Genomic DNA, 15,425 nt, shown 5'->3' on the forward strand with positions numbered 1-15,425 from the left:
TATTTAATCATTATCACGTTTCTGTTTGCGGGCCCTTACTATGCGCAAATTGGCTGCTATGCCCCCTAAACTACAAGGCGGTGCGAACACCATCACCTGGAGGTTCCCTTCCAAGCCACACACCATCCTGACTTGGAAATGTATCGGCCGTTTCTTCACTGTCGCCGGGTCAAAGTCCTGGAACTCCCTTTCCTAACAGCACAATGGGTGTACCTACACCCCATGGACTGCAGCGGGTCAAGAAGGCAGCTCACCACCACCTTCTCAAGGGGCAATTAGGGATGGGCAGTAAGTGCTGGCCTAGCCAGCGAACACCTGCATCCCTTGAATGAATAAAAAAGAAAGGAACTTAGTTAGCTGTAAATTACTTTGGGACTTGCTGAGGTTTTTCAAGGCCTTTCTTTGGCCAGGCTGCTGCTAGTCCCAGTGAGCTGTAGGAGACACTACCTTGAAATAAAATTAGAGCTAGACGTTCAACAGTAAGGTCAGGAAGAGCCCCTTCAGCAACAGGGTACTGGGAATCTGGACTTCTGTCTCTCCCCAGAAGGCCTTTGAGGCGAGGGACGAATTGGAAATGCCGAAATTGAGAGGAACATTTTTTTTTTCATTTGGTGAGAATAGTAACGGCTACGGAAACAAGGTGGGTAGATGGAGTTGAGATACAGATCAAACATGAGCTAATTCAATAGCCCACCCTGTTCAGGCTCGAGGAGCTGAATGACCATCTCCTGTTTCTATGGAAGGCCTTTCTGAATATTTCTTTTTTAAAAAAAATATATATTTATTCAAAATTTTCAACAAACCCCCCCCCCCACCCAACAAGAAAAAGAAACAAAAACACAACAAGCAGAAATTATCTGGATTTTCCCAAATACAATAACCCCCCATATAACAGTAGAAAACACAAATAGGGAAACCCCCCACCTTAACCCAAACGCCATCCCAAAAGAACCCGCCCCCCGCCCCTGGGCTGCTGCTGCTGCTGGCCGCCTCCTAACGCTCCACAAGATAGTCTAGGAACGGTTGCCACCGCCTGAGGAACCCTTGCACAGACCCTCGCAAGGCAAACTTTATCCTCTCCAGCTTGATGAACCCTGCCATGTCATTGATCCAAGCTTCCACACTAGGGGGCTTCGCATCTTTCCATAGTAACAAAATCCTCCGCTGGGCTACCAGGGACGCAAAGGCCAGAATACCGGCCTCTTTCGCCTCCTGCACTCCCGGCTAGTCCGATATCCCAAATAATGTTAATCCCCAGCTCGGCTTGACCCGGGCGTTCACCACCTTGGACATAGTCCTCGCAAAACCCCTCCAAAACCCATCCAGCGCCGGGCACGACCAGATTTCTGAATATTTCTGATGGGCTGACAGTCTGTGCTGGTGAGCTGGAAACGTCTGACGCAGGAGCTTAATGGATGCCGTGTACTTTGGAAGGGATGCAGCGCATATTCACTAGAATGGTACAGGGGCTTCGAGGGTTAAATTATGAGGACAACTCGAGGGCAGCACGGTGGCGCAGTGGGCTAGCCCTGCTGCCTCACGGCGCCGAGGTCCCAGGTTCGATCCCGGCTCTGGGTCACTGTCTGTGTGGAGTTTGCATATTCTCCCCGTGTCTGCGTGGGTTTCGCCACCACAACCCAAAGATGTGCAGGGTAGGTGGATTGAACATGCAATTTAGACCCTTAATTGGAAAAAATGAATTGCGAACTCTAAATTTATTTTCTAAAAGTTATGAGGACAACTCGAATAAACATGGCTTGCGTTCCCTTGAGTTCAGGAGATTGAGGAGTCATCCATTCAAGATGTTTAAAATGTTCACCGGGTCTATATGGAGAAACCATTTCGTCTGGTGGGGACATCAAAAACAAAGGGACCGAATCTTAAAATTAGAGGTCCCGGGATTCGTGACCAGAAACAGGAAGCACTTTTTCATTTAAAGGACAATAGAAATTAGGTACTCCTTTCTTCCCTCACAAACGCTGCGAGTGCTGGGAACTATAACGATCGATATATTTTTATTAGATGGGATCTAGAGCAAAGATGGCAAAATGGAGTTGAGATGTTGATCAGCCATGATCATTTTGAGTGACAGAACGTGTTCAAGGGGCTGAATGGCTTCCTCCTATGCCTCATGTTTATCTTTGGGGAAAACTGTGAAGGCATTAGAGAGAGTGCAGAAAGGATTGAGAAGGATGGTTCCAGGGTCGAGCCACTTCAGTTACGTGATTGGGGAAGTTGGGACTTTTCTCCTTGGAGAAGAGAAGGTTGAGAGGAGATTTTGATCGAGGCGTTCAAAATCACGAGGGGGTCTGGACAGAGCCGATGGGGGGGGGGGCAAACTGTTCCCGTTGGTGGAAGGATCGAGCATGAGAGGGGCACATATTTGAGGTGAGTGGCGAAGGAAGCAACGGGGACAGGAGGAGGAACGTTTCCACCCAGCGAGTGGTTAGGACCTGGAATGCACTGCCTGAGGGTGTGGGGGAGGCAGGTTCGATCGAGACTTATGAAAGGGAATGGGATTATTATCTGGAAAGGGAAGAAGGCGGAGGAACGGCACTCGGTGAATTGTTCATTCAGAGAGCTGGCCGCGACAGTGATGTTCCAAAGATTTTGTTTCCAAGGCAATTGTAACGCTTTGAATATATCATTGTCAGGTTTTATTGACCTTGGTTAATTTTGATTCTTTCTCACTCCTATTTTCAGAAGATGACAAAAGTGTCACGGAGCCCGTCATTGAGGAGAGTGCAGACAGCGCACGGCATCATGTGAAGGAAGAGGAGGTGGAGGAGGGTAGTGACTCTGTCGCTACTCTCCACAATGGGTCCTTCTCCACCGACCCAGAATACTCCCTCAGTATCTGCGGTAAGGTTCTATTTTAAGAAAAAGGAATTATTACTTCAAAAAGATCTTTCGGCAAAGTTCACATTTTCTACCTTGACTGAAGTGTGCGATCGGAAAATACTTGAACAGCACAGGAATTGGTACACAAGGTATTTCACGAGGAATTGGTCTATTTACTCACCTTTCACACAAAGTAGCTCGGTGCACAGAGGTTAAATACATGCCAGTCAGCTTTCAAGAATTTTCGACCTGAATATCGCAGAAAAGAGAGATACTGCTGAAGCTTTTCACCTTGCAGTCATCAGGACAAATGCAAGAATGCCAAGTTTCAAACAATCACAATTTATACTGCAGGAGAAAAGGGCCTACTCCAAGCTTCCACAATATGGGCACGATTCAACTAAAAGGGAACAAAGTCCCAGAGTGAGCGTGTTTAGCTGCCTGTTTCCTGGCGCTTGCAGCCAGGGTGCCCAGGTGGCACCAGCAGTGCCAGGGTACCACCCCTCCCAAAGGACAAGGACCTCTGGGTGCCTCCGATCCCCTGGGAGACCCCCCACGAGTGCTGTTCCGTCTGGTCCCCGTTTGTGGGGACCAATGCTGAACGGCACTCGCTCGAGGTCTCCGAGGCAAAGGGGATAAGATCCCAAAGCCTTGCCTACCTCAGGAATCTGCATATTAGAGACTAGTTGTATCACTCTAATATGCAGATTTGCTAAAAAGTGATCCCGCCCATTTACATCGCAACATTGCGAGCCGGGTAGATCCCGGGAACGGGATCTCCCGGCTTCTATCAGCCATGCTGCGCCGTGGCAAGCTGCTTTTTGGGTGCACCGTGGCCGTTGGAATGCACCCTATGTCTCTCTTTTCAATAAAATTCAATTTTCTATTTATTATTATAACCTACCTTTACATGGAATTACACCGAAGTTTACAACAGAGAAATAGGCCATTTGACCAACACACCTACATATGAGCATTCCCCCATCTTATTTTATCAAACCCTATCGGCATATCTATATTTGATTCCTTTCGCTCAGACACTTATTAAGGTTCCTCTTGGATGTGTCTATGCTAATTCCCTCTATGGGATAGTGTGTTCTACATTCTCACAGTAAAGCTCTTCATAATCTTCACAGTTCCATTGGAGAGAACCACTGATCCTCATAATTGAAATGAAAATCGCTTATTGTCACAAGTAGGCTTCAAATTAAGTTACTCTGAAAAGCTCCTAGTCGCCACATTCAGGCGCCTATTCGGGGAGGCTGGTATGGGAATTGAACCGTACTGCTGGCATGCATGGGTCTGCTTTAAAAGCCAGCGATTTAGCCCAGTGTGCTAAACCAGCCCCTGTTATTCCTGGTATCGTCTGAATAAATCTTCCTTCCTCTCCCTGATCTCTTCTCTAAAGCAAAATGCCAAAAGATCGAACACAAGCAGATGGCCTAAACCAATTATTTGTCAGTGTCCAGCTCACCTATTTGCCTTATTTGTTTGTTTGCATCCAATATTGCATGATCAAAAATTTCCACCGGGGCAGCACGGTGGCGCAGTGGGTTAGCCCTGCTGCCTCACGGCGCCAAGGTCCCAGGTTCGATCCCGGCTCTGGGTCACTGTCCGTGTGGAGTTTGCACATTCTCCCCGTGTTTGCGTGGGTCACGCCCCCACAACCAAAGATGTGCAGGCTAGGTGGATGGGCCACGCTAAATTGTCCCTTAATTGGAAAAAATGAATTGGGTACTCTAAATTTATAAAAATAAATTTAAAAAAAAAAAAAAAAAAAAAAAAGAATTTCCACCAAATTAAATTGAAAGAAAATTGAACCCATTGTTTTCGAATCCCGCTCCAGACACATTCCCTAACTGCTGACCTCCATCTCTTCTGGGATTAAACCAGACTGTTTGCAACCTTAGTGTCAGACTTGATCCCAAGATGAGATTCCAATCTGTTATTTGTGCCATCCCTAAGACCACTATTTCTATCTCTGTAACATCACCTAACTTTGGCCTCTCCCAGCTCATCAACTGCTGAAGCCCACATATATTGCCTTTGTTACCGACGGACGTGACTATTCGAACACCTTACTACTGGCTGCTTTCCCATATTCTGCCATCCCTAAATGTGAGGTAATCTAAACTTTGCTTCCAGTGTCTGAACCCGTATAAGGCTCTGGTCAGACCCCATTTGGAGTATTATGAGCAGTTTTGGGACCCTGTATCTAAGGAAGGATGTGCTGGCCTTGGAAAGGGTCCAGAGGAGGTTCACAAGAATGATCCCTGGAATGAAGAGCTTGTCATATAAGGAGTGGTTGAGGACTCTGGGTCTGTACTCGTTGGAGCTTCGAAGGATGAGGGGGGACCTTATTGAAACTTACAGGATACTGCGAGGCCTGGATAGAGTGGACATGGAGAGGATGTTTTCACTAGCGGAAGGAACTAGAGGACACAGCCTCAGCCTGATGGGACGATCCTTTAAAACAGAGATGAGGAGGAATTTCTTCAGCCAGGAATCTGTGGAACTCTTTGCCGCAGAAGGCTGTGGAGGCCAAATCACTGAGTGTCTTTGAGACAGAGACAGATAGGTTCTTGATCAATAAGGGGATCAGGGGTTATGGGGAGAAGGCAGGAAAATGGGGCTGAGAAACATATTAGCGATGATTGAATGGCGGAGCAGACTCGATAGGCCAAGTGACCTAATTCTGCTCCCATGTCTTATGAACCTGTACCGGGTCCCATCCCCCTATTGCCCCGCATGCTCACTGACTTACATTGGCTCCCGGTCAAGTAAAGTGGTGATTTTAAAATTCTCCTCCTTCTTTTCAAATCCCTCCGTGTCCCATGCACTTCCTTATCTCTGTAATCTCCTCCAACTCCACAACCCCATGGGATAGCTGCTCTCCTGTAATTCTGGTCTCTTGTGCCTCACCAAACATGTGGCTGTACTTCCAATTGCCTAGGCCCTACGCTCTGGAATACCCTCTCTGCACCTCTCCACCTTGCTTTCCTCCTTTGAGACGCTCCTTAAAACCTTCCTCCTTGATCAAGCTTTTGGTCATCTTCCTTTTGTGGTTTGGTGGTGCATTGGGTTTGCAATACGATAGCAAAACACCTCGAGATGATTTATTACGTTATAGGTGCAATATATACGTACACATCGTTTTTGTTAAAGTGTGTTATCAGCCATGTTTATAAAACTCTCGTTGTGCAGCAATCCTTCAGTTGTGAGTGGTTGTGCCTCAATGCTTTGCCCCATCTTTCAGGGGACGAGCCAATGATAAAGCGCAAGAAGGGCCCGGCCCCGAAGATGCTGGGGAACGAGGTTTGCAGCGTCTGTGGGGACAAAGCATCGGGTTTCCACTACAACGTGCTCAGCTGCGAGGGCTGCAAGGGCTTCTTCCGCCGCAGCGTCATCAAGAACGCCCAGTACACCTGCAAGAACAGCGGCAAGTGCGAGATGGACATGTACATGCGCAGGAAGTGCCAAGAATGCCGGCTTCGGAAATGCCGGGAGGCGGGAATGAGAGAACATTGTAAGCAAGATTAGAACTGTTTGCTTACCTCTAAAGTTAGTGTGTGTGTGTGTGTTGGGGGGGGGGGGGGGGGTGTTAGATATGGAAACAAGTGCACCATAGCTGTGAAGCCACCGGAGGCTGATGAGAAAGATGACGCAAGCCTTAGACCTGCGTCAGGCCTCAGAGTTGTTGGTACGGTGGAGTTTTTTTTTTTTGCAGAGTGAGGTTTGGCTGCCCTAGAGAAAGTTAGAGAAGTCGAGCTTTGATTGTACAGAGGATGAAGGGCTGAGCTAAGAGTGCAAGGCAGAGGGTGAGGTTCTGGAGTTGGGACGTATGCAATCTTCTCAGCAGACTAGAAGTGGAGCTTGAAGCTCACATGAGAGAGACGTATAACTGAGCGTGCTTGCTTTCAAATTCTGCCTGAGCAAGCGGTTGGGAAAGGATATGGGATGGGTTATCTGGCCATAAAGGTTGGGAGATAGCTGCATAGGATAGTCTCTGTCTTGTTAGAGATAACTGGCTGTCCAGTGTTAATTCGATCCCAAACCAGTTGGTGAAGTGTGAAACAGGACACTAATACTTTTCTTGATAATGGTTTTATTTACAGAATGCAGCATTGCATACGCCTGCGTCGCACCAGCTAACCCAGTGTCCCAGCGATCTCTCTTTATAAGGGCTTTAAGTACTTAATCAAACCTGTGCATCTTCACAGTACGATCAACATGCCATTAGCACATTCTCCCTGTGTTTGTGTAAGTTTCGCCCCCACAACCCAAAAATGTGCAAGCTAGGTGGATTGGCCACGCTAAATTGCCCCTTAATTGGAAATAATGAATTGGGTACACTAAATTTATTTTAAGAAAACATACCATTAGTAGGCTGGACTTCACTGCTGTCGTGCCTGTCATGATCGAGGTGTGGCAAAGTTGGAATGGTCGCTTTTCTGAACTTGACCATATGGCTGCAGATGCTGCTGTTCAGCAGAAGCAAGGGGTTAAGGATCCTTGAAGCATGATGAAGATAGCCACGTAGACCTGTAGGTGATGCCATTAGAGGGGGGAGGTGGGTGCTGACTGTTGACTGCATTGGCACAGGTAGGATTGGAAGCAGAATTGGACAGTTCCATGGAGATGGATCAGAGTTGGTAGAGGAGGCCGTGTCGAGTGACTGCTTTGAAAGACATGGAGCAACTGAAGGAGTTCAGGGGGAACAGCCTGGCCCCAAAATACAGTTACTCAGAATATTGTTGATTGATTTGACCAGGTTAGGCTGAGCGCTGAAGTAGGATGGAAACCAGGCTGAATGGGTTTGAAGGGAATGAAGCAGGATGATGTGTTCAAAGACCTTGTAGAGGAAACAGATGTGATAGGGTATGTCATGTGAGAATACCTTTAAGAAATGGGTGTTTATAAAATAGCTGTAGTGGATGTACCTTTAAGAAATGGGTGTTTATCAGTGATGTCAGAGTGTGGGTGGAGCTGGGCTGTCTGCTTTTACTTTCGCTTTGGGCTATCTGCTACAGGGTGTGTTTTTGTTTCGTTTTGAAAGCTGGATAGCTGCCGTCATAGCAAGAAGGTGTATTAGTCTCTCTTTCTGCAATCTAAAGACTGTCTCCAGATCCTTTGGTGATTTAAAGATAATACCTGTTTCTGTAGAGAAGTTAAACCTGATGGCTTTCTGTAAAAAGGTTTTTTTTGTCTTATGGATGTTGCAAGGAATAATTAAGAGTTACTTATAGAGTACTGTATTCTTTGGGGAATTTATTGGTGTTGATATTGGTTAAGATGTTTACTGTGGGTTTATAAAGTGTCAACTGGTTTCAAAAATAAACATTGTTTTAATTTAAAAGTACTGTAACTCTCTGTTGCACTACACCTGTAGAGTAGGCCCGTGTGCTCCCCATAACCACAATCTATTAAAAGTTGTGGGTCAGGTGAACTCCACAATACACTTTGGGGTTCTTTAAACCCTGGCCCATAACAGGTAGGAGATAGAGAAGATGAAGAGGTCGGGATTTTTTTTTTAATAGGAAGTTGATAACGGAAGTTTTAAAGAGTTGTGGTTGGGTTACAATAAGGATTATAAATTTTGGATTGATGAATGGTGCTCGAGTGTTCAGGAACTGGATAGCGGGGAGAATAAATGGGGGGGGGAAAGTATAAGGAGAGTTTTCTAATTAATTATCAACCTGACTATTAATCCATATTTATTTATAGTCCAAATCTTATATGAAAACAAAAAACACGGTGTTGATAGAGACCGAGTAGATCATGAAGTGAATTACCTGAATGGAGAGCTTGTTTTCCACCAGCTCTGCAAACCCAGAGTGATTAACCTGTTTGTTGCGACTTCCAGGTGTCCTGTCAGAAGAGCAGATCCGCAACAAGAAGCAGAAGAAGCGGGAGGATGACATGGCGCAGACAATGGTGGTGCCGGCAGAGGACTCGCCAGTGATGGTGGACATAGCCAGGCTCACGGCGGAACAGGAGGAGATGATCCAGCAGCTGGTGGCTGCACAGCAGCAGTGCAACAAACGATCGTTCAGTGATCAGCCGAAAGTAACGGTGAGTTTACTGGAGAATGTCCAGAATATAGACATGATGTGGAGATGCCGGCGTTGGACTGGGGTGAGCACAGTACGAAGTCTTCCAACACCAGGTTAAAGTCCAACAGGTTTATTTCGATGTCACTAGCTTTCGGAGCGCTGCTCCTTCCTCAGGTGAATGAAGAGGTCTGTGAAGAGAATATAGACGTTCTCCCTGCCTTCTTTTGTAGTGTTTAAAAAAGGGGTACCTCTGAATTATCTTTTTAACTCTCCACATTTTCCCCTTTCCTTCCTGCGCACCCCACCCTGCTGTCCTACAAGTACCAATTGCTTCTGGGATACACACTCCTTCATGGGTGCCAGGCATCCACCAGGCAGAAAGAAAGAAATTGTATTTATTGTGCCTTTGGGTCATCCGAAAGTGCTTCACAGCCAAAAAACCATCCTTTGTATGCAGGTCATCGCCACTGAAATCCACGTTAAATTAACAGTTCTTCGGGCCAGCACAGTGCCGTCGTGGTTGGCACTGCTGCCTCACGGCGCCGATGTCCCAGGTTCGACACCGGCTCTGGGTCACTGTCCATGTGGAGTTTGCACATTCTCCCCGCGTTTGCGTGGGTTTCGCCCCCACAACCCAAAGATGTGCAGGGTAGGTGGATTGGCCACGCTAAATTGCCCCTTAATTGGAAAAAATGAATTGGGTACTCAAAATTTCTAAAATAAAAAATTAACAGTTCTTTGAACTCCGCCAGTTCAGGTTTAATTCCGCTTCAATAAAAAATGGATTGATAAGGAACGGCAGGTGTACGCCCGAACCTAGTGACCAGAGGATCCAAAGTTTGGTCTGTGGTGATCACGCTAATCTCATGCAAAACACACGCTTGGACTTGTGCTTTGTGAGTGGGCGAGGGAAGTGATTAACAGCCAAGGCCCACTGCTCCTGATCGCTGTCCAGTGAATTCCGTTGGATGTTGTGTTCACTTCACGGTTGTCAGCAGAGAACCTGATGTGCGATCCTCTTTATGAAGTGCTGGCTGACGCTAACCACATTGATGCTTCAAATGTTAAGTTCACTTAGTCAAGGTGTCAAAGTATTGCAAGGCTGACACAGGAGCTCTTTGATCAAGTTTTATTGACATGTGCACATGGAGGGCAAAGCCAGTGGGATGCACTGGTCTTACTCTAAATTAATCTCGTAAGCAGAAACATTTGTAGCTTGATTAACCAATAGAATTTGTAATTGGATTCCAATCCTTTATTTGCATGTGACATGCACCAATAATATCACAATTAAACTTTCATTTTCGACCAATGAAAAGACAATAACTCTAGTCAATAGAAGGCGATAGAAAACGGCAAATGGACCAATAGAAACATTAGCACTTTCTACCCTTCTTTTGCATACTTATCTTCCCTTTGACCTGAAGGAAATGGTAGTTTACAGAAAAGTGCACCCTTGTTACGGCTACTTCCATCATTCTGTCTCCACAGATTTGCGTCATTTAATAAGAACCGGTTATTATGGATTCCATTCTAACTTACGTCCTTCGTTTCTCCAGGATATTATGGATTTCATACTAACTGATGTCCCTTTCTAGGAAACAGTGTATCATGGATTCCACAAAGGCGCTGGGAAGCAGTTGGTGCAATCAGGATTCAGAGTTGTGGAACTGTAGCCCACCAAGATTATCTTTGGGACAGGGCAGAAGCAAAAGAAAAACCCTAAAGTTAAATCTTCCCTACCACAGGAGATGATTTCTCTGTTGTTACGATCCCAGTTGATGTTATAATTGGACAGGAAGAATGGAACCCTGGCTCAAAGGACAGTGGCCGGAATTCTTTGGCCTAATGTTGGCGATGGGATTCCCTGGTGCCACCTGCAGTGCAGCCCGTGCTTCCCGGTGGCAAGGGTTAGCTTCAATGGAAATTTCCATTGACAGCGACAGGAACGGATAATTCCGCCACAAGCGAACGGGGTGCCGCTCGCCCGCCACCGAGAAACACGCGGCTGGGGGACTGGAGAATCCTGCCCAATAATAAAGTGGAGGAATAGAGTCACAGGACCACTAATTGATTTTACCAGCAAGGAAAAAACATTTGTTAATCATGAAAAAAATTGCCTTTACTCCCCTCCCCTTAGCTTAACAATTACAGATTTTAGGATTGACATGGATTACAAAGTACATCTTAATCTACAATGGTCTACTGAACACTTTAAGCACACAGGATGACTGTGGACAAATACACTCTCCACTCTGAACCCCAAGTGAATGTTTGTGGATGTCTCCCCAGAATTCCTCCCCAGATGATTGTCACCTGAGATTTTCCAATGTTCACTCCCAAAAATACGCTTTACAACCTTCTCTCAAAATTATGCTTTTCCTTAGCGACTTGCATTCCGAAATCCAGTCCAGGTTTTCCAAATGACACTTTTAAACAAAAGCTTCCGCTGCACTTTTAGCAGTGAATCCAGTCCAGGAGCCCCCAAAGCACTTCACAGCCAATGGAGTACTTTTGAAGTGTAGTCACTGTTGTAATGTGGGAAACGTGGCAGTCAATTTGTGCACAGCAAGCTCCGACAAATCGTAATGAGATAATGACCAAATAAGTTGTTTCTTTAAAAAAATGTGATGTTGAGGGATTATTATTGTGTCCCCCGCGTCTGTGTGGGTTTCTTCCGGGTGCTCAGGTTTCCTCCCACAGTCCAAAGATGTGCAGGTTAGTTGGATTAATTGTGCTAAATTAGCCCTTAGTGTCCAAAGAATAGTTGGGGTTATGGGGATAGGGCAGGAATGCTCTTTCAGAGGAAGAGTTCAGACTCGATGGGCTGTAAAGCCTCCTGCACTGTTGGGATTCCACAATTCTGTGAAAACCCCTTCTGCTCTTCTTTGAAATAGTTCCATGGGATCTTTTACATCCACCTAGAGAGAGCAGCACTCTCCCACTACAGCCCTGGAGTGTTAGCCTAGGTTATATTTCTGCAGCAGGACTTGAACCACGATGTTCTGACTAAGCCAAAAGTGCTACCAACTGAGTCATGCCTGGCAATAAAGGATTGCTTCTGGAGATTTGAAGGAATATTAGCTTTTTTTTCAAAACAGACACTTGGTCGTACAGAACTTGAATGTTGCCGAAAAGAGAGACATGTTGCTGAAGCTTTTCACCTCGCCCTCGTCAGGACAAATGCAAGAATGCCAAATTTCAAACAATCGCAACAATTTACACTCCAGGAGAAAAGGGTGCTGATTGGTTTGCAAGTCGACTCTGATTGGCTGAGATGTTATTGCGAAAGCAATGGGGAACTATTGGCTCCCCAAGCTCTCGGATAATTCAAAAAAGGTGCAATGCTCTAATATATTCATTTTGTTTGCAGAGAACGGGTCCCTGTGTATGAATGTGTGTGACTTCTAGCAAACGCAAGTGACCCACATTATGAGTTTGACCGCTTATCTTAAATTGGTTGTTAGCTAACCTGTTTTTTTCTTTTTATAAATTTTAGAGTACCAATTAATTTTTTCCAATTAAGGGGCAATTTAGCGTGGCCAATTCACCTACCCTGCACATCTTTGGGTTGTGGGGGCGAAACACACACAAACACGGGGAGAATGTGCAAACCCCACATGGACAGTGACCCAGAGCCGGAATCAAACCTGGGACCTCGGCGCTGTGAGGCAGCCGTGCTGCCCGAAATATAACTAGCTGATAATGGTTTTGATCCATCTACCTCTGGGTTATGGGCCCAGCACGCGTCCGCTGCTTCACCCTGCTCCCTGGTTGTTAGCTAACCTAACTGGATGTTTACAAAAGGGAGGCGATTGTTTGTGACCGATTCAAGGTCAGAGTCAAGGATAATCCCTGCATGCCAATCAGGTTTCATTTTTCATCTTCTTCATTCTCAGCCCTGGCCACAAAGTAACGACCCCCACAACCGGGAGACACGACAGCAGCGCTTTGCCCACTTCACAGAGCTGGCGATCATCTCGGTGCAAGAGATCGTTGACTTTGCCAAGCAGGTCCCGGGCTTCCTCGACCTCTCGCGGGAGGACCAGATCGCACTGTTGAAGGCGTCCACCATCGAGGTACAACAGAAGGAAGTCTTTACTAGCTATGTGTTGGATAAAGTAGTACAGCACAATTTCTGTTACCTGGCACACAAAGATACCAGACCCCGCGTCTGGGAAGCTCGGGATTGGGCGTGTACCGGATATGGGGATTTTCCAGATTTTGGGTCCTGGAATGGGAAGTGGGGGCGAGGGGTTCAATTTAAAGCCCAGCTGATTTTTCCACTGTACTGGACCCAACCAGGACTGGGAAAGTAAGGGATGAGGGGCGGACCAGGCCCGCTTCAGCCATTAATCCCAGACCCAAAGAGTAAGGGATCAGAGTGTCGCTACACAGATATGACAAACCGTGAGGCCTGATGGGGATCCTAGTCTCCATTCTGGATTTAGGGATGCCGGATAAGGGGGTCAGGTACCCGTATTAATCAGAATTCTCATTTGCCAGGATTCTGGAGTAAGTTATTTTTAAAAATAAATTCAGATCATGTCTGATCTGAATCTCCAATCTATTGGCAGTGCCAGGGTACCACCTTGGCCAGAGCCCGACCACCCATGGGCCCCCGATCGCATGGGAGGCCACTCCTAAGTGCCAGCAGGCCTGGTCTGCGATTGTGGAAACCAGTGCTAGACGGCGCCCGCTCGGGATCTCTGGGGCGAGGCCACCCGACCCCGGGTGATAGGTAGATCCGGCTTAGACCTATTCAAGTGAGGCTAACTACTCACTTGAATATGCAAATCTAGATCCTTCACACCTAAAAGCTGACCCCCTCCAACAGTGCCACAGCCCCTCAGCACTGCGCCAGGCATACAGATTATGGACTCCAGTTGGGCTTCAGTGCGAAAGCTGCGGCACAAATGCGGTGCTGCATGGAGGCAGGTAAGACGAGGGTGGCACGGTAGTACAGTGGTTAGCACTGATGCTTCACACGCCGTGGACCCGTGTTCGATTCCCAGCTTGAGTCACTGTGTGGCGACGAGGGGATTTTCACGGTAACGTCATTGCAGTGTTAATCTAAGCCTTCCTGTGACAGCAATAAAGATTGTTATTATTGAGGAGACATCAATTGTACACGCGGAAGCCAACCACACGTCTGTGGCTGCGAGATTCTGAAGCAAATATCAACTGGAGTTTGTTCTTTCACGAGTGTATTCCTTCCCAGATAATGTTGTTGGAGACAGCACGGCGATACAACCACGAGACGGAATGCATCACCTTCCTCAAGGATTTCACGTACAGTAAAGATGACTTTGCACGGGCCGGTGAGTGAAGCCGGGTTCCTGTCACCTCTCCCGGTTCTTGCCGCGATCTATTTCTCCAGTTTATGTTTCGGTGCCAATTTATCTCCCCTCCTCCTCGAAGGAGCAAAACCGCGGCTCCCTGGATCAGCAAACCCTCCAGAACCGAGAAGGAAATGTGCAGTAAGAACTGGGAAATAACAACACTGCTCCAAACTTTTTTCCTATTGTGTACTCGCTACCGGAGGAGGTGGTGGAAGCAGGGGCGATAGTGACATTTAAGGGGCATCTTGACAAATATATGAATAGGATGGGAATAGAAGGATACGGACCCAGAAAGTGTAGAAGATTGTAGTTTAGTCGGGCAGCATGGTCGGCACGGGCTTGGAGGGCCGAAAGGCCTGTTCCTGTGCTGTACATTTCTTTGTTCTTTGTACCTCAACAAAGTGACCATTCTTCATTACATGTGAGCCTATTCGACCACACAGTCATCACATATACCCATTCCGATCTCCACACACCAAAGCCAATTATAGGCCATTCATAGCCCCCCCTATTCACTATCACAGGCATCTTGCTTGGCAAAAATCAGAAATTGTATCAGACGGTCTCTGGTCTGAATGGCTGATTAATCACTTGGTGTTCTTTCCACTAGGGGGAGGCAGTTGTTTATAATTGTTTGAAAGAGGCAGATGTAGCTTAGCCTGAAAATAAATGATGCGCGGTGATGGGAGACTTACTGCCAGAAGGAATTTCTACATCCTGCGCATTAATTCACACCCAGTACTCCTGGAATCGGAGAGTGTTGAATCCGCGCGGTAAGTGGGACGCACAGACGATAGGTAGAAATTAACGAACAAGGTTGTTGCAATACAAATCCAAACTGCTCCACTCCCCTAAGGGTCCCCTTCCTCGGCTTGCACTCAGGCCGGGGGGGTTTATGTGAGTTGGGGCCCTCCCTGTTAAGAGGAAGCCCCTCCCCTTAAAGGGGCAGTTCATATTCATGGGAAACCGAATGATCCTGATCCCGGGACCTCCCTCGGGGTTATAATGGAGAGCCATTGGAGGAGCTGGGCAAAATATCTCTTCACAAAGATAAAAGCCAATTACTGAGGATGCTGGAATGTGAAATAAAAACAGAAAATGCTGGACAATCTCAGCAGGTCTGACGGCATCTGTGGTAAGAGAAGGGAGCTAACGTTTCGTTTGACGTTTAACGTTTGTTATGGGCCAG

General features: G+C 46.8%; 1 protein-coding gene across 3 annotated transcripts in view; it reads left to right on the forward strand.

The window, feature by feature from the left end:
* Positions 1 to 15,425, forward strand: part of LOC140403966 (DNA polymerase delta catalytic subunit-like) — a 306,416-nt gene that overhangs the window by 25,480 nt on the left and 265,511 nt on the right. For all 3 annotated transcript variants that reach the window (XM_072492263.1, XM_072492265.1, XM_072492264.1), the window contains exons 4-8: positions 2,704 to 2,862; positions 6,098 to 6,367; positions 8,705 to 8,913; positions 12,794 to 12,973; positions 14,116 to 14,215. In XM_072492263.1, coding sequence (XP_072348364.1) covers positions 2,704 to 2,862; positions 6,098 to 6,367; positions 8,705 to 8,913; positions 12,794 to 12,973; positions 14,116 to 14,215 — 918 coding nt within the window. The remainder of the gene's footprint in view (positions 1 to 2,703; positions 2,863 to 6,097; positions 6,368 to 8,704; positions 8,914 to 12,793; positions 12,974 to 14,115; positions 14,216 to 15,425) is intronic.

This window comes from Scyliorhinus torazame, chromosome 29, assembly GCF_047496885.1.
Source record: "Scyliorhinus torazame isolate Kashiwa2021f chromosome 29, sScyTor2.1, whole genome shotgun sequence".
Classification (NCBI taxonomy): domain Eukaryota; kingdom Metazoa; phylum Chordata; class Chondrichthyes; order Carcharhiniformes; family Scyliorhinidae; genus Scyliorhinus; species Scyliorhinus torazame.